Genomic DNA, 24780 nt, shown 5'->3' with positions numbered 1-24780 from the left:
AGAGAAACAGCCTGAAACAGAAATGTTTCCAGATGAAATAGGGTATTTGGGCGAGGCTGTCTGAGGAGCTGGCAGCGGCCCTTCAGGCTTCTGACCACTTGAGGTTGGAAATGTCTCCGTAAGAAAACGCTAAAAGCAATCTGTTTCTGGGGTGGGCCCGCCTGGGGCACCGTTGACAGTCTATGACTGGGTGAGTGATCGTACCTGCCAGGCCCTTGACTGCCCGTGTCTGAGACTTGCCAACAAGGAGGGCAGCCCTGTGGTGGCTGGGAAGTGGCTCTAGGAGCGCAGCCTTGAGGGACGCGCAGAGGCCCAGAGGCCCGATGGGGCGCCACGGCCGCACCCTGGGGGCTCCTGTGCTCGGTGGCTGTGGAAGGATGTTCCCAGACCTGATGGCGGGCGGTGACGCATCCTCCGTGCCCACCGGGCGGAGGCTGACCCCAGCCAGCACCAGGGGCGAGCTGGGGGACCACAGACGTCCCCGGATGGCCTCTCCAGGAACATGCACTCAAGGGCCTGGAGCCTGGGTCCTGAAGCCGCTGGCCATGTCCAGGGGCTGAGCAACGCCCTGCAAGCCCCCCAGAGCCCCGGTGATGCAGGGCCTGTTTCTTGGGTGGGGCTCAGCGTCAATCCAAGGACTGAGGTCTGGAGACGCCTGCTTGGTTCCCTGGGCTCTGAAAATCCCATCAGCAGCCCCTCCTGTGCGTCAATGCCCCTGGCCCGCCTGGTGGTGGGTCTCCTCAGCTCTCTGAGGCAGGCTCCGCAGCGACTCCTGTTCACACCAGGAAGTGAGGCCCCGCAAGGAGGAGGCCCAGCCAGGGGAGGCTGCTGGCTTCCCACACCCCTGGTCAGTTCGCAGGGGTCCGGGAGGGGGCCCGCCGGTCACCGGCGGTAGCGGTAGCGCTTGAAGTGGAACCAGAGCTGGAAGATGCCGTTGGCGAACTGGCAGCGGAAGCCGTGGCGGTGCGAGTACTCCCACTCGCGGTTGACGATCTTGAAGGCGATGTCCTCGTAGGGCGGCCCGGCGTGGAAGCGGAGCGTGGCGAAATCCTTGTTGTCGGCGCAGGCCTCCAGGAAGTACTCGGGCGTGGAGCGCTTGTCGATGAGGTCGGGGTAGAAGATGTTGAACTTGTAGCCCTGCACGATCTTGGGCGGCGGGTTGTCGAAGTCGTAGTGCGTCTGGTTGTACTTGTTCCACTCGAAGCCCGTGTGCACGCGGTTGAAGAAGCGTGGCTTGCGCGGCCGGTACTTGTCCGCCCACAGGTAGGCCTTGCCCGTCAGCGGCATCTCCACGCTGAACTGCGCCTCGTCCTGGCCCATGCCCTCCTTAGCGCGTCGGAAGAAGATGTCCTCCGCGCTCTCGGTGGCGTCGCCTGCGGGCGGGGCGCGTTAACCGGGACCCCGGCACCGCAGCCTCCCTTTCCCGGTCACATGCCCCGACCCGGGCCCGCCTGCCCGGTGCCCCCCGCCCTCCCGGGTGGGCACCAACCACCACGTGTCCCCTGCCGGGTTGGCCGAAGAGCCTGGTGGTCAGAAGCCCGCAGTGGGACCCCCGGACCGGGGCCTTTCCGAGGCCGTTTCTCCACTGTTCCGGGACGATGGCTGCCCAGGAAGGCCAAGGCCCGGGCAAGCAGGCAGTATAAGGAGCTCAGAGCAGAGCTGGGCACGGGAAGTAAAGACCACCACCCCTGTGTCCTTGGGACCAGCCAGCCGGTCACGCCCAGAACGAACAAACGAGCGAGCGAGCAGGTGAATGAACGGACACTCTCAAGAGAGTAGGCGGCGGAGCGCGGAGCAGGATCGAGAGCGGGTTCACCACCAACACCCCCTTCACCAAGGGGAGGCTCCGCCCCCTGCTGGCCCCGCCCCGCACCTGTGACCTGGAGCTGCTGCCTGGACAGCTGCAGGCGCTGCAGGTCCTCGTCCGGCTCCAGCACGTGGGCGTCCAGCGGCAGCTCGTGGGCCGTGAGCAGCCGCGGGCTGTACTTGCCGGCGTCGTAGTCGTCCAGGCTCTGTTGGATCAGATCCTCCTCCATGAGCACCGCCTCCCCGTCCGCCTCGCCCTCCGCCGGTGCGGCGGCTTCCGCCTCGGGCTCAGTAGCGCCACCCTCCGAGGGCCCGGGCGGGGTGGGGGCCGGGTCCTCAGTCTCCAGGCTGCGAGAGAGGGCTGGACTGAGCGGGGCGGGCAGTGGGCGGGGCTTCTAGTCCCGCCGCCCGGCAGGGGACGTCCAGACCCAGGCCTACCTGTGGCCCGGAGACTGCGGCTCCTGCTTGAGGATGGGGAACAGGGGCTCGCTCTCCACCCCCTGCTCCTGCTTCAGCTTGTACAGCTTCTGCCGCAGCACGTCCTGGTGCCGCTCGCGGAGCCTGGAACGCAGGCCGGGTGGTCACCCTGACACTCCAAGGGGGAAGGCCCCCCCCCAAGGACTTCTCATGACCCCCCCATTTTGCTGCAAGGACCCGGAGTTTGAGGGCAGCAAGTGGCCACGACACAGGCGGACACCGGGAGGGGGCAGGTCCCTGGACTGGGGTGTTCACATGCAGGCGTGACCTAAGGGCCAAGCTGGGCTGGAAAAGGATGGGGGACAGGCGAGGAAGAGGATAAATTTAGAAGTGACTGCACTTAGCGGCAGACAGGGGCCGTGTTTACATGACAGCGCCAAGCACGAGGAGAATTCATACACAGAGGGTATGGGGCCTGTGGAAGGCGGGGGACAGCAGCCTTGAGGGCTTCCTGTGATGTCCGCTGACCCGGGGAAAACAAAGGCCAGGTGCTAAGTAGAGGCCGGAAGGAAGGCGGGCAGGCTGCTGGGGGCTGGGCGGGGGCCTTCCAGCTGGGGCCCCAGCTTGTGGCTCCCAGGGAGGCCCCACCAGCTCACCTGGCACGGGCCATGTGGGCACGCAGCTGCTGCAGCAGGCTCTCCCAGTAGCCCATGTCTAGGTTGGGGCCCCCGGCCCGTATCTTGCCCTCGATGCCCTGGAAGATGACCTGCAGCTGGCTGTACGTCTTCCCCTTGAAGACCGACTGCACGTCGGAACTGACCGAGGCGTTGACCCCCTCTCGCCGCTCACCTGCAGTGGGGTGAGGGCTGCTCGGCATGGGGCTGGGCCCAGGTCCTAACCCTCTAGACTGAGAGGCCCCTGAGGGTGAGGCCAATGCTGCCTGACGCCAGCTCTCCCTCACAATGGCTGGCTTCCTTGTTGGTGGCTCATCAGACAGCACGCTGTGCCCTTCGACCCCTGCCCTGCCCCAAGGCCCCTGCACATGCGGTGGGTGCTTCCCACCAGCAATAAGTTCTTCCACATCGAGTCCGCCTCCTAGATCCCAGCCATCCTCAGTCCTCAGCGAGAGCATCCTTTCTACTGGGAAGCCTGCGTCAACTACCAGACTGCTCTCTTGGCCTGGATGCCTGATTCCCGGCTTTCCAAGGGCAGGGAGCTCCGTACGCAGCTGCTGGGTGAACGTGGGGGCAGGCAACCGGCTCATGTTCCCTGCTCCAAAGCCGGCTTCTCCAAGCCCAGATGATCAGACAGGGTCAAGAACCCGAGTCCCCTCCAGCCAACCAACCTGGGACCCTGGAATCAGCACCTGGGCTCCCAAGCAGCCCTGGCCTCAGCGGCAGACCCACAGGGCCGGCAGCCCGGCCTCGGTCTGTAGCAGGTGCAGACACATCACGGGACCAAAACCCAATTCGGCGACACCCTTCACACCCGGCCAAGCAGAGCTGCATCCTGCACAGACCTCAAACAGAAGCCAGGCCTCTGCTCGCTCAGACAGACGGAGCCACCGGTGCTAACTTACAACCCAAACAGACAGCCCCAGTGGGCGCCGCTCCCACAGAAGCCCCGGGTGCTGAGCCACTGCTTAAAGGAAGCCAGGTCCTGGGTTTGGATGCCACCCAAGGGTCCACCAACAGGCCTGGCTGGAGAGTGCCGGCTGAGTGCCCTCTGGGACACCATTTCAGGAGGGGGGGTGGCACCGTTTGGGTGGAGGGAAGGCTTCTCCTCAGAGATGCTCCCTGGGAGGACCCACAGGGATTGTAAGGGGACCCACTTCCTACTGCACGCTCCATTGTACAGTTAGGATTTCCCAGCTGCAAAGAGAAGAAAAGGAGAGGGGGGGAAAAAAAGAAAGAAAAGGGGAAAAGCGAAAGGAAAGGGAAGGGCCAACTTAATTTAAAATGAAGGCCGCCTCTGAGGGGCTCCAGGAGTGGTGGAGACAAGAAGTTCCCCCTCTTTTCTCAGGAATCAGGCCAAAAGAAGACAAACACAAACACTCTCTTTGAGGACACCTGGGACCCTAACCGTAACACGCGAGAAGGGAAAGGGGACAGAGGGGTGACTGACGTGGCAGGGAGGGGGAGAGGGAAGGGAACTGCCACAGGAGGGACCGTGGGCAAGGCATGCGGGGAGCCCTGGAAACGGAAGGGACCCAGCACAACGTCCCCCTGCCCCGCGGCCACCAGCCAAGGGGAGAGAAGACATTTCCTGACACGTGGGACGCCAACAATTTCCTGCCTCTCTCTACAAGTTACTGGAGGATGCGAGGGCACAAACCACAGAAAAGAGAGATGTGGGGTCCCAGAAAGGGGCTCCTCCTCTGGGGCGAGTGCAGGAAGCTGCAGGAGGGTGGCAGCAGACAACCCACCCGCGGTGGAAGAGGGAGTGGGGAGAAAGGGCCCAGGGACGGGGCAGGGGGCCTGATGGGAGCCTCCCAGGTGTCTGACCCCCTGGGGAAGGTGGGGTCGGTGGTGCAGAATCCCCCACCCACGGTCCTTGCGCTGAGGCGCTGGCATCCTAAGAGCGGGCGCTGTTTTGAATGCTTGACGACCATGTACTCACTCCTCTTCACGCAATCCTCCCGGAGGTGTTTTCTCAACCCCGTGCGATGCAAGGAACAACCAAGCTCTGGGGAGGTCACCGATCGGCCCCAGGTGGCCAAGCTGCTGGGCGGCCCGGGTGTGCACCCAGAGCCACACCTGTAACTGTCATTCTGTCCAAGGGCCCTGCAGCACCCTCCCAACCAGCACCACTGCCACCAAAGCAGATGTTTCTGGACATGCATTTATTTTTCGTCATTGTCGTTGTTGTTTTTGGCCGTGCCACGTGGCTTGCGGGATCTTAGTTCCCGACCAGGGATTGAACCTGGGCCCTCGGCAGTGAAAACACAGAGTCCTAACCACTGGACTTCCAGGGAATTCCCCTGGACACCCATTTCTGATAGCAAAGAGTCCTTTCCTTTCTCTGGAAATTACTACAAGATGTGCCCCGCTACGGGAGAAATAAAACTCCACTTACAAAGATAAAGGATGCTCCTCCTTTTCCTAAGAGGAAGGAAACCTCCCCGACCACCCCCAACTGAGCAGAGAACAGCACTTACACAGGCTCAGGAAAGGGAGGGCATTCGTCCTCAGCCACCATGGGTGGGCACTGACATGGAGCTGAGCTTAGTGACACAGGCTCAAGGCCCCCAGGAGCTAGATGTCATTAAAGCCGGTGGCTTCAGGGGGGCGGGAGGGGTGGGACTGCAGTGGTTGCCAACGAGCTTTTAGAACAGTGCCTCTCAACTGGAGTTGAATCTGCCTCCCGCCAGGGGACACTGGGCCATGTCAGGGGACATCTGTGGTTGTCACAACCAGGGGCTCCTGCCACTGAGTGGGTGGGGCAGGGAGGCTGCTCCACATCCCACAGGGCCCAGGACGGCCCCACAGAGAACGGTCTGGGCCCAAATGTCAGCAGTGTTGGGGGGAGAGACCCTGCTTTAAAGCTTGTCTCCCTTGCAATTATGTGCAGGCAATCATTCTGAGGAAAAGAAAAGTTGATTAAAGAAGCACGCCACGCTGCACGGGTTCCCGCCAAGTGCAGTCAGGTCCTGTTCTCAAACGGACAAAGCCTCTGGCGAAAACTTGAAACCCAAACAGAAAACCCGCAGACGCCGCTCCCGGGGGAAGCCCAGTGCTAAGCAGCTGTTTAAAGGAAGCCACTGGTGCTGCTTGGATGAGCCCACACGCCAGCGGGAGAGCGCCTCGCTCAGGACCCGCTGCCCCCGCTGCCCAGTGCTGCCCCCTGGTGGCTCGCAGACAGGCCCTGGCAGGGAGACCCCCAGAGAGGAAGCCGAGGCCTCTTCTGTGGAGCCACCCGGCCCAAGCGGCTCCCACCAGACCCAGAGGTGCCTCCCCGAGGGCACAGCCCGGTGTGTCTCCGGTGGCCCGACCCGCATTACCTGGCCCCTTGCCCGAGGCCTCCAGCTTGCGAAGCTTGGCGATCTCATCCTCCGTGATGATGGTCATGTCCCGCCAGAAGTCCGCGTTCTTGCCCTGCTCGAGCTCCATGTACACCTGGAGGCGGAGGTGCAGACGGTGGGTGAAGGCACGCCCGGGGCTGGGGTGGCAGCAGCAGTGCCAGGCGCACAGCAGGGCCGTACCTGGATGTCCTCCAGCAGGTCTTCCATGTCGGCCACCGTGAGGCCGTTGAGGAAGGTGTAGGGCTCGTGCATCTCCACAGCCAGGTCGTCGTCCTCAGCGCTGATGTACTTGGCCAGGAGGTCGATGGGCTTGGCCCGCCCGTCCCGGATGCGGATCTTGGAGCTGCCGGGGAGCGGGGGGCAGTGTCAAAGCTGGGGCTGTGTCCACCCTCCTAAAGACCTCGCCCGCGGGGGTTGACTGGAGCCAGGGGAGGAGCCCGTGTGGGTGGTGGTCAGGGAAGGCTTCCTGGAAGAGGAGGCGTCAGGCAGAGGAGCAAGACAGGTCAGCTGGAAGGCACAGGCCCTGAAAGGGGCAGAGACGGGAGCAAGGGGTCTGAAGAGCAGCGGGTGGGCGGGGACACAGGGTCAGAGAGGCCCACCCGGGGTGAAAGATCTGGAGCCTCAGTGCTGTGTGTGGGAAAACGCATCAGAGGCTGACCCTGGTCCAACCCCAGGGAGCCCTGGGACCAGGCAGGTCTGAGCCCCTGGGGGCTGGCGCGGCTGGTGAGCAGCAAGGTGAGAAGGGGCCGGGCCTGGAGCTCACACACCCCGTGTGAGCTCGGGCAACTCTCGACACCCCAGGAGCCTCACTCTTCTTGACTCTAGACGAGGCTGCTGAGTGAACCACCCTGTGGCCTGGGGATGGCGGGGCACCCGGCACCCTCTGCTCAGCAGCACATTCGTGTGACCCCTTGGCACCCGGCCCCTGGGGAGACAGGCGCGATGAAGGAAGCGACGGGAAGCAGCACCCGAAAGAGGGTCAGGAGGGACCCCGAGGAGGAGGAGGAGGTGGAAAGCCGAGGGCCCAGGGGCAACACGGGGGGGTGGCGAGGCGCGCTCCCTGCACCCGGGGGCGGGGGCGGGCGGAGGGCGGAGGGTGGCGCACGCACCGCAGCTTCGCCTGCTGCAGGTGGAAGTGGTCCTCCTGCTCCTCCCACGTCTTGAAGTGCTCCGCCTCCTTCTCGCGCTGCAGCAGCTCCAGCTCCTGCTCCCGCATGGCCTTCTCCCGCTCGCGCTCCAGCCGCAGCTGCTTTACCTGCGGGCACACGAGGACATGAGCGGCCAGCGTACGATGGGGGTCTTGTGGGTCTGCCTTCATCCTGTCAGGCTGGGGGGCTCCCTAGGGACGGGTGGGACCACACCCATGGCCCGGCCCCGGACACAGGAATCGGTCCGGGGACGCCTGAAACGCTGGACACACCCTGTGGCAGAAGGAGCCCTCCTTTTGCTAGAGACACAGCAGCCTTCAGCAGCCAGGGCCACTTTGGCCACCCAGCAGGGAGCGTCTTAGAATAAATCCCAGAGGCCAGCAGAGCCAGGCTGGAGGGAAACAGCTCTCTGGAGTCACTGCCTGAGCCCCTGGATCCAGCTGTGCCTGAAGCCAATGTTCCCTGGACTCTCCACGTAAGCCAATCAGGTCCCCCTTGACGTAAGCCAGGGTGAGCCCTCAGGAGGGAAGGAGGGTGGCCCGGGGCGCCCCACCTTCTGCAGCTCCAGCCGATTGTCCTCCTGGATCCTCTTGTTCCGCTCCTTCAGCTCCTTCTCCTCCAGGTGGCTGATCCCCTTCTTCTCCAGGGCCTGGAAGGGCCAACGACACGCCCGCTGAGCAGCGATGCCCCCTCCTGCCGCCCGTCCCAGGATCCCCTGCTGCTCTACGAGGCGGGCATCCACCAGACCGAAGCACCCGCTCTGCCGATGAGGAGCACGAGTCTGAGGGAGAAGTGACCTGCCCGCGGCCACACCCCGACTTCCAGCGGAAGAATCGGTTCAGTACACTCCAGCATCGTGGGGCGCCCTCTGCCCCGAGCCGTGTGCTGAGACACAGGGAGAGGCAGCCCCGCCCCTGCAGAACGCGACCATGTCACACACGGGACAGTCTTACTTGGGGCTGCTGACTCTTGTTTTACACGCAAGCCTGGCTGCACCGGCTGGGTGGTGTCTGGCTCTCAGCAGCTCAGACCCCCAGCAGCCACGCGGAGGGGCAGAACCAGCGACTGAGCGAGAGGGGGACTCTGAAAGCACACTCGCCGGGGTCCTGGCTCACGGACCCCTCGGGGCACCCCGAGCACGGAGAGCGGCTCCTGTCTGTGCCCTCACCTGATGGAGGGGCCCGGGCACAGGCTCCCGGAGACTCCCCGCCCCTCCCAAGTCATCTCACAACTGTTGTGGGTGGCACGTGCCAAGACCCGTGCCTCCTGTCACCTCCGCCGGCTCCGAGGGTCGTTCCAGGAGCCCCTGTGCACAGAAAAGCGTGCCCCCAGGGTGACACGGCGTGGCCCGGCCCGGGGCCACCGCCACACAGTGACAATGACCGCACTTCGTCTCTACGGCCACACACAACAGCCGCAGAGGGCCTGGACGGGGAGAGCCCGCACTCAGACACTGAGCCCTCGATCAACGCCCAGCCCGGAGAGGCATGCTCGTGGCCAACACCACGCCTGCCCGCTCTGCCAGCCCAGGGCCCCGAGGCCACCGGGACAAGAGGCGCGACACCGCCCACACAGCTGGGCCGTCTAGTGCCCTCCCCCGACTACAGAGGCCTCAGAGGCTGGGCCGGGGCTTCTCAGACGCCCCGAGGCCCGCTCACCCAGTCCACATTTACTAAGGGCCGACTGCGTGCCAGCGCCTGGGACAGAGCCTGCCCCGTTGAGCTCACAGTCCACAGGAATTACACGCCATAAAGTGGGACATGTGTTTAGATGTCACCTTTGCAACGAGACCTCTCTGGACCCGTGCGTTTCAACTGCAGCCTCCTCGCCCACCCCCGCCTGCCTTCGTTCCTTCCTCTGCGGACTCAGCTAAATGAGTTATTTACAGCCAGCCTCCCCTGAGACTGATGGCCGCACAAGGACAGGCGTCTCTCTCTGTCGCTCACTGATGCATGTGCAGGGCCCACACGGTACCCAGCACCCGGCAGGCGCATGATTCACGTCTATTAGTAAAGCACTAGGAAGGGAGAAGCAGTGCCTTGATAAAGGACGCAGGGGACCTGGGGGACCAAGGGGGCCAGGGAGGCCTCTCAGAAGAGGGACACATCAGCTGAGATCTGAAGGTTGAGGAAGAAACAGCCATGGGGAGGGCTCGGGAGTGCTCCAGGTAGAGGAATGGTGAGTGCAAAGGCCCTGAGGTGCTGTGAGCTCAGAGTGTATGTAGACAGCGGTAGATATGGTGGCTTCCGCCTGTGTCCACCAGCTCTCACCCTCCCCACAGCTGTGTCGGGTCGAATTTGTCCTCCACATAGGTATGTCCACGTCCCAACCCGGGAATCCGGGAACATGACCTTATTTGGAAAAAGGGTCTCTGCGGATGTGATTAGTTGATGTTGTACCGGACTAGGCTGGGCCTTAGTCCAGTGACTGGTGTCCTTATAAGATGAGGGAACTCTGGACTCAGAGACACAGAGAGGAGAACATCATGTGAGGACACAGACACTGAGGGAAGACAGCCACGTGACGACAGAAGCAGAGACTGGAGTGATGCAGCTACAAGCCGAGGGTGGCGAGCAGCCACCAGAAGCTGGAAGAGGCGAGAAAGGATCCTCCCCGGAACCTCCAGAGGGAACGTGGCTCTGCTGACACCTTGACTTTGTACTTCTGGCCTCCAGGACTGCGAGGGAAATTGTGTTGCTTTACTCCAAGTGCCCAAGGCCCCGGCCGGTGGGTAAGGGATTGGTGTGTAGTTTTGTGGGTTTTTTTAGTCTTTTATTTATCTGTTTTGGCCGCACCGCACAGAATGCGGGATCTTAGTTCCCAGACCAGAGGTCAAACCCACGCCCCCTGCAGTGGAAGCACAGAGTCTTAACCACTGGACCGCAGGAGAAGTCCTGGTGTGTAGTGTTCATCTCAAGGATGAGGTGACAGCTCTGAGGTGAAATCCCACCCTGGGCATGTGACGCTGAGAAGCTGTCTTGAGGTTAGGCTGGTTCTGTGGGCAGAGTGCCTGAGACTGTACACCGCACGAGACAGCGTGGGAAAAGCTGGCGGAGCCAGTGTGTGCACACGTGTGGGTAAAAATACATTCTCCATGGGCAGGTACGACCTGGGCACGTGTGCTGAGAATGCTAAGCAACGTCTTTGAAAATAAGTTGTAAACAGTTCATGAAGCAAAAAGCGGCAGAAGCACAGGAAGACCTGGCGAGCAACACAAGCAGAAGTAAGGGCTGTGGCCGGTGGCCACCTCGGGCTCACCTTGTTCCAGATGAAGGTGCCCAGCAGGTTGTTGTCCCCGAAGGGGTTGTCGGTGTTGGTGTAGCCCATGTACTCCTCGCCCCAGCCCATCTTCTCGCGCTGCTTCCTCTCCTTGGCCTCCTTCTTGGCCAGCCGCCGCGCCCGCTTCTCCTCGGGCGTCTCGAAGGCCTTCATCAACTCCTCCTGCTGCTTCCGCTCCTCGCGCAGGCGCAGCCGCTCCTGCAGGCTCTGCCGCTGGCTCAGGACCGCCGCCGCCGCCCGAGGGCTCTGGGAGTGGCCCGGGGACGCGGAGCTGGATGCGGAGGAGCTGGGGGACCAGCAGTGTGGCCGCTGCTGCCACTGGCGGGCCCATCGGCCCCGCTGCCGCTGCCGCTCGTCACCTGAGTCGGACTGAGAGGAGCGGTCCTGGGAGCGCCGGTGGGCTGGCGGGGGGCTCCGGCTCTGCCTGCCTCGCCGCTGCTGCCACTGCTTCTCATCCGAATCCAACCTGCGGAGGGAACCCGTGAAGCTCTGCTCGCTGCCTGCTGGCCAGCCATCCATCCCACCGCCCTTTACTGGGCGCCTGCTGGGTGCCAGGAGCTGTTCTAGGTTCTGGGGAGACGGCAGTGACCAAAACGTTGATGGCCCCTCCCTGCACATCAACAAACACACAGTGTGACACTAGATGGTACCATGAGCTACCAAGACAGTGATGCAGCATTAGGGTGTGGAGAGGTCAGAGAGGATCTCTCTGAGGAAGTAACGCTGGAGGAAGTGGGGGAGGGAGCTAGGCGGACATCTGGAGAAACAGTGATCCAGGGAGAGGGCACAGCAAGAGCAAAGACCCTGGGGCAGGAATTTACTTGGCTTATTCAAGAAGCAGCAGGCAGGCCTGTGTGTCTGGAGCAGAGTGAGTGAGGGGGAGAGAGGGAGGAGGGGAAGGCAGGGAGGCAGGCTTGGGGCCAGATGGTGCAGGAGCTACAAGCGCTGTCCAAGGTGTCCAGGGAGGGCTTACAGGAGAAGATGGTGTTTATCTGGTCCTATAGGACGGGCAGTAGTGAACTGGAGTAAGACTGTAGGGAATACAGAGCCTTGGAAGGGCACTGCGAGCAGGGACGGCACCATATGAATCCTGGGGATAGATTCTTTAATGTTGGGGGCCTCTGAGCAACTATCTGTCTCTAGTTTGCCAAATGCTCCACTTACTAAGTTCACGTCAAAGAATCTATACCATGAAAATCAATTATTTGATTTTCAAGTACGTAAATACAGACTGCAAATCTAATCAAATCTTCATAAATGACATTGACTCTAATTACATTTCTAGGGTGGCTGATTCTTGTGAATAACTAAAATCTTAGAAACCCCTAGCTGATAATAACAAGATTTACAACTACATGTGAACCAATACTAAAACATCAAGGCCAGGAGCTGAAACCAGAGTCAGCAAACTTTTTCTGTTAAGAGCCAGAGCGTCTATGGCACAACTACTCAACCCTGCAGTCACAGTGCAAAAGCAGCCACGGACAGTACATGAACAAATAGGCATACATTTGTTCAATAAAATTTTACTTCTGGACACCAAAACCTGAATTTCATATACTGGGTTGGCCAAAAAGTTTGTTTGGGTTTTTCTGTAACATCTTGTGGAAAAACCCGAATGAACTTTTCAGCCAACCCAAATAATTTTCACGTGTCATGAAATACTATTCTTTTGATTTTTTTTTTTTTCTCCTCACCATTTAAGCATGTAAAAACTATGCTTGGTCCACAGGCTGTAGTTTGCCAAGCCCTGGTTTAAACCATCTCTTTACTATTCCCTCTGCTTATTTCTTCCTGGAATTCCTAGGTGACAATGATCTTATGAGACTCAAAAGGAAAAGCCACCTACTCAAACCTAGAGGGTGATCAGCTATGTCTGACAACAGTCACTCTGGCTATGGTGTGGAGAACAGGCTGGAGGGATGGGAGACAGCACACACCTGGAGAAGCCCCGTGGAGATCCTGAGGGCACAGATGAGGAAATCTGGGGGACAGTGGGGCAGGTACTGGCCTGAGTGTCACAGTCAGTTATGGGCTGAGCCAGCACTAGGACGCAGGTCTGAGAGTCAGTCCCTATCACGGTGCTGGTTCCTTTGTGCTGGAGCAGACTCAAGCCAAGTCTGGCCAGGTGCCCCATCTCCAGAAGAAAAGGGCTGCGGGCTGAGGGGCGGCTGAGCACCAAGTCTCAGGAGTCAGTTGAGTCCTGCCACCTGCCATCAACAGTTCTTCCCTCTCACACCCCACCTCCACTGGCAAGTGCTGTCACCTCTACTTCGGAAATCCCTCTCAAATCTCCCCATTTTCCCACTGTACCTCCCCACAGCCTCCCTCTCCTGAAGGCCATCATCATCTGTTGCCTGGACAGCTGCACTATCTTCCTCCTCCCTGGTGTCACTCCTGCCGACACGCTCAGTCCCTTCTCCACGCGAAAACCAGCAGGAGTTCTGCAAAGTAATCCAGACCACATCGCTCCCTGGTTCAAAATCCTCCACAGCTCCCTACTCCCCTCCAAATAACAGTCAAACCCTTCACCACGGTACACAAGACCGCACGATCTGGTCTCCCGCTTCCTCTCCGACCTCATCGACTCCCCTCCGCCTCGCTCACGGCGCCTCCTGCTGTACTTCCAACCACCAGGCGCCCTGCCTGGAACGCCTCTCGCTTTCCTTTCGCTGTCTGGTTAACCCCGACGTGATCAGACGTCCCCTTCTTCAGGAAGCCCTCCCTGACTAACTAGGGGGTCTCCCAGCTCCCCGAGGGCTGGAGCCGGACCCCCAGCGCGGCTCACACAGCGACCCTACCTGCGCTCCCGGCTCCTCCGCCTGCGCCGCCTCTCGTCGTCCCGGCGACGTCGGTTTCGCCGCCCATGGCTCCCGCTACAACTTCGGCTCCGACTCCGACTCCCACTCCGCCTCCGCTGCCTTCGGCCCCTGCGACCAGCCGACCGCGAGCGAGAGCGTGTATCGCGACCCATCGGTTGGGACGGTGGCGTCGGCGCAGACACAAATATCCGGGACCTGCGCCGGGGGCCTTCCTCGATCGCGGCGCGTGCCTGGCTGCCCCACCCACGCCTGAGCAGGGAGCTAGGAACCCATCTCGCGGCTCATCCTTCGGGGATTCCGACCCTCCCATAACCTCCCCACCGTCCTCAAACGTGGCCTGCGTAATGAACTCCTGCCGGACTGTTGTCGCCGGGGCTGGGGATTCGTTCTTCAGGCAGTACTGGGGGCAGGCCCAGGTGGGTCCTCGAGCCTTAGGGAGCCAGAGGAGCAGTGGGCGGAGCAAGGACGAACCAGGAACTGTTAGGGGGCGGAGCTTGGGGAGGCGGGACCAAGAAGCAGGTCCAGAGAGGAACTGGAGCCGGCGTGGGCGGGGCCTAGGAGGCGGGATCAAGAGAAGGCGGGGCCTCAGGGCGTAGCCAAGGGAGGCGTGTCCCGGGGGCGAGGTCTCGCGGCCTGTGGAGGTGAGAGTTCAGGCTGCCCAAGGAGGTGAGGGGTGGGAGCTGGGACGGAGACGGAAAAGCCTTAGATGCTGGGCTGACCCTCTGTGAGAATCACCATCATGCTTCACCACCCGCCAATAATACCTATGGGTTTCAGGGGTTAAGGTAAAAAAACAAAACATAACTTGGATAACTCAAGTTCCCCATTAACCCATTTTATAGGGGGGGAAACTAAGGCTCAGAGAGTGAAAGTCACTGTAACACTCCCGCTCTCAATGAGGCAGTGCAGAGCTGGGATTTGAACTTGGTGGTCCAGCTTTGTCCTCTGGGTGCTGGCGAACCGTAAGAGGGCTTTGAGCAGGGAGGGATGAAAGGGGTCGTTAGGTGGGGTCCCTTCAGGGCAGGCAGGCAGGGGCAAGACTGGAGGGGCAAGAATGGAGGCCCGGAGATCTGAAGGACCCCGAAGTCCCGAAGTCTTGCCCTGAGCTCTCCCAGCCCATCCCAGAGAGTGGCACTTAATACTTTAAATGTTTATCCTATAACACAACTTCCTAACACCACCCTAGATGCTAGCTTTGTATGCTCTGCTTGGTGCCGAGGTGGCGGTGGTGGCGCAAAGGGAACCCTTGATGACTGCCTCTCATGGGATGTGGGTTGTCCTGGTGATTTTCCCGATGCAGATGCATCCTTGAGCTTATCTGGATACTCATCTCTGAATGTAAGGTGAGCACATTCTCGATCGCCTAGTCTTGTGTATAAACAAGCCGAGCCGTCTGCGTCTGGGATTAAAACTGGGTTTTCCAAGGGCTTGTTTACAGACAGGATCTTATTTTCAATGCAGTGTTTCTCAAATTGGGAGTCCGGGAGAAATATTTTCCCCTTAAAAGGGGTCCACGCATTACTCAACTTGAGAGACTCTGGCAGAACAAATACAAACTCCGGGGAGTGTTTGTTCCTTCCAGCTGGGTTGCACTGATGTGAGCTTTTAAGTTTATCCGAGCTGAACTGGAACTCACTACTATTAAGGCATTCGGGTCCGTTGTTGTTATTTAATTATTTTGATTCTTACTAAGGTTTCTTTGTGCTCTCCTTCAAAGTCAGTCCTTAAACTCCCCCTCAGACCATCGGAACGCACAGAGAGACAAAGAGGTGGCTAATGCTTATTACCCGATTTATTAGAGAGATCTCTTCCAAGTAAAAAGGGGGGGGGGGATGGCGGGGCTGGGGGGTGGGGTCCCGGGCCTGCATATGAGTGTTACAGGGCCAGCAGTGGCTGCGGTTACAGAGGCGCCCATGGCTCTGGGTTTGAGCGGGATGGCGTCCTGTGCCCGAGGAGGCTGTGCCCCGGATTGTCACACACCAGACCATGGGGGCTGAGCACACGGAACCCCCGGTGAGAATTAAGACACACAAGGTTTGCAGTTTCGTTGTGTTTGGAAATCAGTTCGGCCATAAAAACGGGGTTGGGATGGGGACAGGCGATGCAACTGAACCACCAGAGAAGGTGGCCAAGGGTGCTCGTCCCGGAGTGGGGACCGAGGGGCTGCAGCGACAGTACCATGGCAGGGGGCCCCAGTGGGACGGGAGTATTGCACTGAGCCAGGTGGTGGAGGGAGAGGGCGAGAGGAGGCAGAGGCCAGAGGCCAGCAGGGGACACACCAGAGGTTCCACCTTGTCAGTCTCAGAACACGCCTTTCATTTGTACACTCGTGCCCACGTTCGCAGTGACAGCAGCCGTCAGGGACGAGCTGCGACAGAACCAGGACATCGCCACAAAGGAGTCGACAGACTTCCATCCTGGGGCGGGGTGGGGGCGACAGCTGGCTGGGTCCAGGGCCCTCCTTGCTGGGGGTCTGGGGAAGGCCGCGAGTTCACTACACGTGATAAATAAGGTCCTGCCTTCCTACCCTTGCCCTGACCATAAGCACATGCCTCCCATCGGCCCAGTCCGCAGACCACTTTGCATCCGTGTGACAGTTCTCTGAAAAAGGGACAAAGAATGCAACTAACACAAAGGGGGTCTTCAAAGGGGTGTTCATGACTTAGCACAAAAATGAAAACGTCTCGATCACCAGAAGGTTTGCAAATTTCTCCAAGTCAGGATCGGACTGATGCATTTGTTCCGTGGTTCACTCAGGAAAGCCTGAGGGGCCCAGCTCCTGCAGCTCCAGGTGGCTAAGGGCGCCCTGGACGTGGGGCCCGATGCTCTGGTGGTCCCCACGGGACACAGTGTCTCTGTGCGCAGCCTCTGGGGGCCTGGGCGGGGACTCTGGTCGGCTTTTGGGCGACTCAGCAGTCCCTGTTCGTCCCCTTCAGACCTCTGCCCACTCAGCCCGCCTCCCCCTGGGCAGGACGGGGCAGGCACTGAAGAGGGCGCCCGTGTGAAGTCCAGGCGAGGACGTTCTGGAGTCTGGACACACCTTCCGTGGACAGGAGGGGAGGACGCTGTTTTGCTTCTAGTCCAGGACACTGCCGGCTTGTTCGGACAGGTCCTCTTCCCAGAGCTGCTTTGTGCTGAAGTGTCCCTGGCGGCCCTGCGCGGGGAGAGCCCCCAGGGCGCAGCCCGGTTCTCCAGGGAGGAGAGGTGCAGCTAGACACCAGGTTCTGGCCAGGCGCACGAAGCGGGCTGTGCTGGGGATGCGAGGAGGGGGCCCGCCGAGCACGAAGACAGCAGTGTACGCAGTTTGCAATGGACTCAAAAAATCAAATTCCTGGGTCGGTGGGTTCTCCAGCTGTCTCAGGCTCCACCAGGGAGGCAAAGGTGGGGAGAAATTTTCCCAGAAGGTGCAACTTCCACTCCACGCTAGCTCCCAGCTCCTCCCATGCAGGGCAGGGCGGGCCAGGGGAAACCATCCCTGTTGTGTCCCTCTCCAGAGGCGGGAGAGACCCTGCAAAGCTGCCAGCTCCAGCAGCCTGCTGTGGACACAGCAGGAGCCCCTGGCAGCTGACCTGTGGGGCTCTGGGCCCAGCAGTGGTTGCCCTGCTGAAGATGACCATCCAAAAAAAAAAAAAATTTGTTTTTCACCAAGAATTTCTTCTCCTGTCCTTCAATCGGCACAGGTGCCCCCACCATTAAAAAGAAAGAGGATGCCCACCTCAGTCCTCTTACTCAAGGGGGTCTGGTCCTCTAGGCCGGGCACCTGACTGTGGGGCTCTGCTCCAGGACACGGCTCTCGGGAAGTCCCGTGGGCTGAGGGCCCAGCCGCCTCCTCCCAGCTTGGTCCGTCTTCTGGAGGAGAGGTAAGCCCACGGCCCTGAGTTCCATTGAGAGGGGGCGGCCGTGCGTCCACATGGAGGTTCTAATCACGCCTGGTGATTCCTGCTCAAGGTCACCGGGGAGGTGGGAAACAGATGCTGAGAGATGGCAGGGGTGACAGGGTGGAGAGCGCCCCCAGCCACCGCCCGGCCACCCTCAAGGACTGTGTCCGGCTCTTGGCCCAAAACCCTGAGCCAAGAGCACCTGGCAGGCGCGATGGGAGGCCTCCAGAGGCGCCCTGGGGACCCGGCGGCCCTTCCATCCCAGGGGCCCGTCCATCCTGGCCAGGACTTGGCATGGATTCCACTGGGGTGCAGGTCCCCAGAGCCTAGGGCCTGGTTCCCTCAGCAAGACACATGCAAGCACAGCAAAGAACCAGAAGTGCAGTGGAATGGAGTTTTTTCTTTTCCATTGTGTGGTGGTTTTGTGTTTTTTTTGGCCTTTTTCTTTTTCTAAAAAAACACACATGTGTGCTGCCATGTCTGTGCAAAGAATAAGGGCCCCAAATAAATACATGATCGGAAACTCAGGAGGGTTCACAGTATCAGGCATAGGGAGCTGACAGGGAGCCGGGGCCAGGTGAGTCGCCCGGATTGGGATCGCTGCAGCCCGAGCGTCCGCGCCGTCGAGGGGAGGGCGAGGGTGAGGGCCGGCGGCCAGGCGGGCGTCTCCCGAGCTCTGGGCTGAGCAGGTGGGCAGCACCTCCAGGGAGCAGCCGGGGCAGCAGCAGACACTCGGCTCCGTCAGTGCCTGCATAGGAATTACTGAAGAGGCAGGGGGCGGGTGAGGCCATGTTGGGCCGGGGCCAGACCCACACCCGCCGGGCCTCCCCTGGCCGGGTCGGGCCCCACAGCTGATGCCGAGGGCCAGGGACCCCAGGAGCCATGAGGGCTGGACACAGGCCCCCGCACGGTAGAGCCCGGCTGCCCCTCCCACCCTGGGCCTCAGTTTCCCTGTCAGTCCCGGGGTGCCTGGAGGCCAGGCTCTCAGGCCCTCCTTGGCCAAGGCCACAGGCCTGAGCCCCGAGTGGGCCCAGCTGGCCAGCCGCGGCGCACTTACTGTGTCGCTCTCGCCGTCGGAGGCGGGGTGGGCCTGCGTGCTATAGTGAAGCGGGGAGTACACCCAGCTCCTCTCATCGGTGGGCTGGAGGGCAGGCGGGCAGCACGTGCGGGAAGGGCGCAGAAGAAGAGCAAGGTGCGTGGAGGTGCGACAGAGGCGACAGGAAGGAAGGAAGAAACAGAAATAAAAGAGGGGGCCCCCGAGGCGGCACGGGTAGGCGGCTCAGCCCCCGCTGCCCTCTCCCTGACGGGGACCTGCCCCAACCCGGATGGCCCTCGGGCTTGGCGGGGCGGGGGGCTGGGCCTCTGGGGCCGAGTGGCCAGAGCGCAGTGGGGCGGGCAGCAGGAAGCGGTGAGTGGGGGGGGGGGTGTCAAGGCAGGGCCGGCACAGCAGGAGGCAGGGAGGGTGGGCGGGGCTTGGTTTGCTCTGCTGTCCACCCCCAGCCCCCCACCCCCCCGCCATGGCACCCTGACCTCCAGCCTAGCCCGGCAGCACCCTGGAGACCCTCTGCTGGGGGCCCTGAGTGGTGGCGACGGGGGGGGGGGGCATTTCCTGACCCGGGAAGCCTTTCAGCACCGGCACACACAGGTTTGCTCAGGAGAGACCCAGGCAGGCGCCACCCAGAGAGTAAGCAGCAGAGGCCTCCCTGCCCCGCTCCAAGAGCCCGGGGCCACCTTCCTGGGGAGGGGGCGCAGCGGAGCCCAAGTCCCGGCCTGGGGACAGGCAGAGCGGGGACTGGCCGCCGAGGGGCCACAGGATGGTCTTCCTCCAGCTGCGTCTGGGGTGGGGTCCCAGTCCGGGTCCCACTGCGGGGAGGACATACATTCCTCCGGCCCCCTCGTCCCTCCCAGGTCTGCTCTCACCACCAGAACATTGTTGGGGCTCCCCCGGCCGCCTTCTGTTCTCTCTTCCTTCAACGTCCCCCACAGCCTGTGACCTCCACCCCTGCCGCCAGAGCACACACCTGTCCTGGCCGCGTCCCCCTGGGCGTCCCACAGCCCCTAAGCCCACGATGGCACCCCAAGACCCACCCCTCCTCGGCGGGGTTGGGGCACCACCAGCAGCCAGCTTCTGCCCTGCTGCCCTCGGGGCCCGCCGGCCGCCTCTCCACCCCACCACCCCACCATCCCCGCAGCTCACAGGCCGTCCCGGTACCCATGTGGGCCCAGGCCGTGCACCCACGAGAACCATGTCCACCTATGGAGGGGTTCGCACAAAGCATCTGGGGCAGCAGGGCGAGACCCCAGCTTGGGCCCCGCTCATTCCTTCAGGGGGTCACAAAGCAATAACCCCCCTGGCCCCCTGCCCACCTGGGAGCCCGGGGGGCGGGGCCGGGCCCGTCTGGGGCCACAGCAGGCCCTGACACTGGGGTGGCTGCCCTGCTGGGCTCAGAGTGGGGAATGACACAGGGGTCCCGCAGGGAACCCCGTGAAGAGCCGGCCCTGGGTGACCCACGGAAGTTGGGCCAAGGGCACGCCTGCCCCGCACGGCAGGCCTCGGCGTCCAGCCTTCCTCTTGCCGCTTCCTCTCCTCCCGTCGGCCTCCAGGCTCCTGCCTCTTCGGTGCTCCAGCCAAGACCGCCCTTCCTCTTCCGCCTCCCCACACCCTACGCGCTTCTCAAAAGTCCATGTCAACCCCCCTCCAGGCAGCCTCTGCCACAGCACCCCACCCCATGGCCCTTGCACGCCACGTGTCCCCGACTCTGGGACCATCTCTGGGGAGCGGCATCCCTGGCTGGACCGAGCATGGTGGGAGGGCTGTGGAAGCAGTCTCCCTTTTTCAGGCTCGCCCGGCAGCGCCCGACACCCAGTGACGCTCAGAGGGGCTGCTGACGGGGCTGGAGTGTGGTCTCCAAGAGGCCTCATCTTGAGAACACAAAGTCTCGCTTTAGGCCTTTGCCTTGTCCTGCCCGTTTGAGTGCTGTGTGCCTCTAGGAGGTTACTTGGCCTCTCTGGGCCCCCATTTATTGCTCACGATGACAATAACAAGTACTAACGATGCCACCGCTACACAATATCCCCATAGCATTCCAGGCACGCTGGGTGGATAAGCGTTTATTAGACACACAGGTGCCTGAAGCTTGGGATCCAGATTGTGTCTACCCTGTACTCTCAGGGGCTCCCTGGAGAGCCAGGGACTCGGTGTCTCCATCTGTGAAATGGGTATGGAGGCACCAGCTCCTTTCTCCTGCAATTAAGGGCTTGGCTTTGCAGTCCCGCTGCTGACTCATGACGCTACCCCCTTCAGGGGACAGACACCCCGTGGGAGCCGTCAGCAGCGAGGTCTGAACAAGTGGGAGCAGGGCACCTGGCACGTCCCTGACCCGGGAGGGTGGGAAAAGGGGCAAGGGCGGCCAGGGGATGGGGGTCAGATGCAGACCCTGCCACAGCCAGGCCAGCCCCTGGAGCCCCAGCTGTGTGCCCGCAGGCCCAGTGATGCCCACCTCAGAGGGGAGTAAGCAACGTCCCCATGGGATGCCTGCAGCACAGAGCCCCACACGGGCCAGCGCGGCTGACCTCAGCCACAGTGACATTTTCCCCAAGTCCCTTCTCAGAGGAAGAGGAACAGCCAGGACCTGTGGCTCCCTGTTGCCCACGGCGCGGGGCGGGGCTGGGCTCCCTGGAGGCCTGCCACGGTCACTTACAGTCCCTGAGGAGCTCAGCGTCACGGCCCGCAGTCGGCGATGCCGGGGAGAGTAAATCCAGTACCTCCCATCGGTGAACTGGGCGGGCCGGGCGGGCGGGGGAGGAAGCAAACAGAGGACAGGATGAAGTGACAGGATGAGGCCACAGGGATCTGGCAGGTGGTCAGGCAGGGAGGGCGCCGGGAGGGGCAGGTGAGCCGATGGCCAAGCAGGAGGTGCGGGCAGGGGTCCCACAGGCTTCCTTCTCTGCTGCGCGGGGCCCGGCTGCCCACTCGGGGATTTTGGAACCCTGACGCACACGACAGGACACGGCCCCAGGGGCCACCTCCCCCAGATCCAGAGAGCGGGAAGCAACCAGCCCCGGCGGGAGCTGACGGCAGGTGGGGGGACACACAGGGTGCACTTGGTACCCTCCAGGCCAGGCAGGGCCGTGCCCTGGCAGCACTGGCTCGGGGACCGAGAGCAGGGAGGCCGGTGTTAGTTACGAAGCAGCGATGCCAGCGGGAGGGCCAACCTCACCCAAACAGGCCCCAAGGCACAGCGCCGGGCAGGGGGCAGGCCCCGGCTCATTTTCCTGGGGCAGGGTCAGGGGTCAGAAGTGAGAATGAAGGTCCGGGAAGAGGATGGGCGGCTGGGCGCGTGTCTGGCCCTCTCTGTTGTAACTGGGACCATGTGATCCCTGAGCAGGGCCACCCAAGGGAGATGGCTCCAGGACCCACTATCGGGGGCTCCCTGGCCCCCGGGCACCCACTTCACCCAGGCTCCTGGTTCAGCTCCCTGCCCGCCCATGGGAGGTATGTGGGGAAGGAGACCCCCAGCTCTGGAGAGAGGTCCCGGGTCCCCGGGGCAGGGCCCCTTCCTACTCTGACGGACGCCACCTTGTCCAGGAGCAGCTGCGTATCCTCATCCTGTGAAGTCGGCAGTGTGGAGCCCACCTGCCCCTCTCGGCGGGGCCCTGGCCTCCCTGAGCATGGAGCCCACCCTCCGCACCCACCACCCAGAGAGAGAAGGTGCGCGTCATGCCAGCCCACCACGGCCAGCCTGGGCTGCCCCGGGACCCAGGGCCTGGGCCTCCCCTCAGGCCAGCGGGGCCGAGCACTTGAGGACTCCAGATGTTTCCTGGGGCACCGCTGAAGACAGGGCCTTGGCTCGTGACCTGATGTGGTCATGAGGCCTGGGCCGGAGGGCCTGGGCTGGATGGTGAGGGACGGGGGTGCTCCCCAACACCTGAGTGTGAGCGTGCTGGCCGGGCACGTGGCCCTGAGTGTTGAAAGGTGAGCACACACATGTGCCTGAGTGTGAGTGCACGTGCAGGTGTGCACAGGCGCCTTGAGTGTGCGACGTGTCAGCACGAGCCTGTGAGGGAGCAGTGTGCGCGTGTGTGAACGGGTGTGGGTGTAAGCACACGTGGGTTCGTACAGGCACGTGCGTGTGTGTGCACGTGTGAGCACAAGTGGTGGAGGGTCCGGCGACGGGAGGGATCCCAGGAGGACTTACAAAGTAGATGTCTGTGGCAGGCGCGTCCTCCTCGTCTGAGGCCTGGCTGGCAGTTTCCACTTCGACGGCAGCAGAGGCACAGGCCGGGGATGACCCCTCCCTGGGGACACGGGGAAGACACGGGAGTCCTGGCTGGGGGTGCTCTGGACAGCCCGCGCCTTCTCCAGCCCACACCCCAGGACCCTCCCTGCTCCGCACCGTCCTTGACGCAGGGAGTCCGACTGCAGGGATGCATCCTGTCTGACACGTTCTAGTTCCCGCACAAAACAAACAGAACACCTCCAAGCACTGCTGCAGCCCAGGGAACAATGTGCCCACCCCCGAGCAGGCGGGCCCTTCCCCCTCTATTTGCTCAGCTTCACGCCTGTGGGCAGATCCCCGCCTCACCACTCACTTGCTGGGCAGCCATGAGGACCACGTTCTTTCTCGGAACCTCAGTTTCCTCGTCTGTAAAGTGGGGACACATGGCACCTACCCCCGAGGGGCCAGAACCTCTTTCTCCTCTTTTCTGAGCACTTACTAGGTGCCAGGCCTGTCTGAGGGCCTTGTGTGAATGAACCCACCAAACTTCCACTCGGGAAGGGGGGATGCTGCTGCTGTCCTGTGTTACAGATGAGGAAACTGAGGCTCAGAGTGAAGGTGAGGAACGTGCCCGAGGCCTTGGCTGGCGGCCATGTGACTGGTGACTAAATTTCACCTCCTGGATGAAATGACGAGTTCTGAGAAGAAAGAGCACCTGTAACCGTGCAGAACTGGTTCTCCAGTCACGTTTGAGGGCAACTTGTTTTGTGGGGCAAAGACTGAATGACATTTCCCACTGCAACACTTCAGTTAATGGCAAAAAAGCTGACAGTGGCAGGAACTGGTGCATGTGTGTGAAATAATAGCAAAGTGCACCTGGGAATGTGTGCTGGGAGTGCTAAGTAAAGTCTCTAGAAATAGAACAGAAATTCTAAGAAGTATATAAAGCAAAAATTATGGGAAAGGCAAGAAGAACTGGATAAGGCAATTACAGAATTAAAGAGCCCAAACAGATAAGAGGCAAGTAAGGACATAAAGGAACCGACGACACCAATCAAGACACTGGACAGAAAAGGCTTGTAGAGAACTTTCCATCTTTTCACAGAGAAGACACTTTCCTCCCAAGTGTCCACGGACACTTAAAAAGTGAATTTTGGGGACTTCCCTGGTGGTGCAGTGGTGAAGAATCTGCCTGCCAATGCAGGGGACACGGGTTCGAGCCCTAGTCCAGGAATATTCCACATGCCGTGGAGCAACTAAGCCCGTACACCACAACTACTAGGCCTGCTCTCTACAGCCCGAGAGCCACAACTACTGAGCCCGCCTGCCACAACTACTGAAGCCTGCATGCCTGGAGCCCTTGCTCTGCAACAAAGAGAAGCCACTGCAATGAGAAGCCCGCACAGCACAATGAAGAGTAGCCCCCGCTCACTGCAATTAGAGAAAGCCCGCGCTCAGCAACGAAGACCCAACCCAGCCAAAAAAAAAAAAAAAAAGCGTTATTTTTTGGCTGCATTGAGAGGCATGCGGGATCTCAGTTCCCCGACCAGGGATCGAACCCCTGCCCCCTGTAGTGGAAGCGCAGAGTCTTAACCACCGGGGAATTCCCCAAAGCGTAGACTTTTTTAGGCCATTTTCTTCAGCTCGAAACCTAATAAAGTTAGAAGTACCAAAAAGGTAAACAAAAAATCTTAAACACTTGAGAGACACCCCTAAAATGCCTTAGTCCAGGGTCTCCCCCTCAGCACTGCTGACATCGGGCAGGTCATTCTCTGCTGGGGGCCATCCTGGGCACTGTGGGGTGTGGAGCAGCGTCCCTGGCTCCCACCAAGATGCTAAGAGCACCCCCGGTCGTGACCACCAAAGATGTTCCCAGACACTGCCCACTCTCCCCTGAGGGCAAAATCACTCTCAAGTGGTTGAAAGCCACTATCTTAATTCAAAGAGGAAATAAGAAAAAAATCACTAACCATGCACATGTGAGTCAGTATAAAAGAACTGCTTCACGTCAAAACCCACGGGACACCGCAAAAGCAGTACTCAGAGAAAACTACATAGCCTTAAGGGCCTCGTTATTGAAGAAAAACAGGAATTTAAGCACTGGAAAAAAGAAACAAGTGAGAAAGCAAACCAGAAGCAGCTAGAAAGAAGTCATTACTAGTGAGTTACAGTGAATGAAATAAAAACAAA

The 24780-nt window shown here is 61.0% G+C and overlaps 2 protein-coding genes across 2 annotated transcripts in view; both read right to left on the bottom strand.

Annotated features, from left to right (window-relative positions):
- Window positions 1–529: 529 nt before the first annotated feature.
- CACTIN (cactin, spliceosome C complex subunit) lies at window positions 530–13645 on the bottom strand (the record flags this gene model as incomplete). Its single annotated transcript, XM_082836925.1, has 10 exons — window positions 530–1373; window positions 1874–2154; window positions 2245–2367; window positions 2880–3072; window positions 6224–6338; window positions 6425–6587; window positions 7354–7499; window positions 7946–8041; window positions 10651–11137; window positions 13473–13645. The coding sequence occupies 10 exons, from the start codon at window positions 13643–13645 to the stop codon at window positions 883–885; spliced, it is 2268 nt and encodes a 755-aa protein (XP_082693051.1). The 3' UTR covers window positions 530–882.
- A 4268-nt stretch (window positions 13646–17913) lies between these two features.
- Window positions 17914–24780, bottom strand: part of PIP5K1C (phosphatidylinositol-4-phosphate 5-kinase type 1 gamma) — a gene marked incomplete at its 3' end in the record, with an annotated part of 57593 nt that continues 50726 nt past the window's right edge. Inside the window, exons 16-19 of the mRNA XM_082836494.1 lie at window positions 22570–22669; window positions 21073–21150; window positions 18429–18512; window positions 17914–18222 (exon numbers count right to left, since the gene is read on the bottom strand). Of these exons, the coding sequence (XP_082692620.1) occupies window positions 17914–18222; window positions 18429–18512; window positions 21073–21150; window positions 22570–22669 (571 nt within the window). The remainder of the gene's footprint in view (window positions 18223–18428; window positions 18513–21072; window positions 21151–22569; window positions 22670–24780) is intronic.

Source organism: Leucopleurus acutus, assembly GCF_964270905.1.
Source record: "Leucopleurus acutus genome assembly, chromosome: 3".
Taxonomy (NCBI): domain Eukaryota; kingdom Metazoa; phylum Chordata; class Mammalia; order Artiodactyla; family Delphinidae; genus Leucopleurus; species Leucopleurus acutus.
The sequence above is the reverse complement of the archived record's forward strand: the minus strand, read 5'-3'. Positions and strand labels throughout refer to the sequence as shown.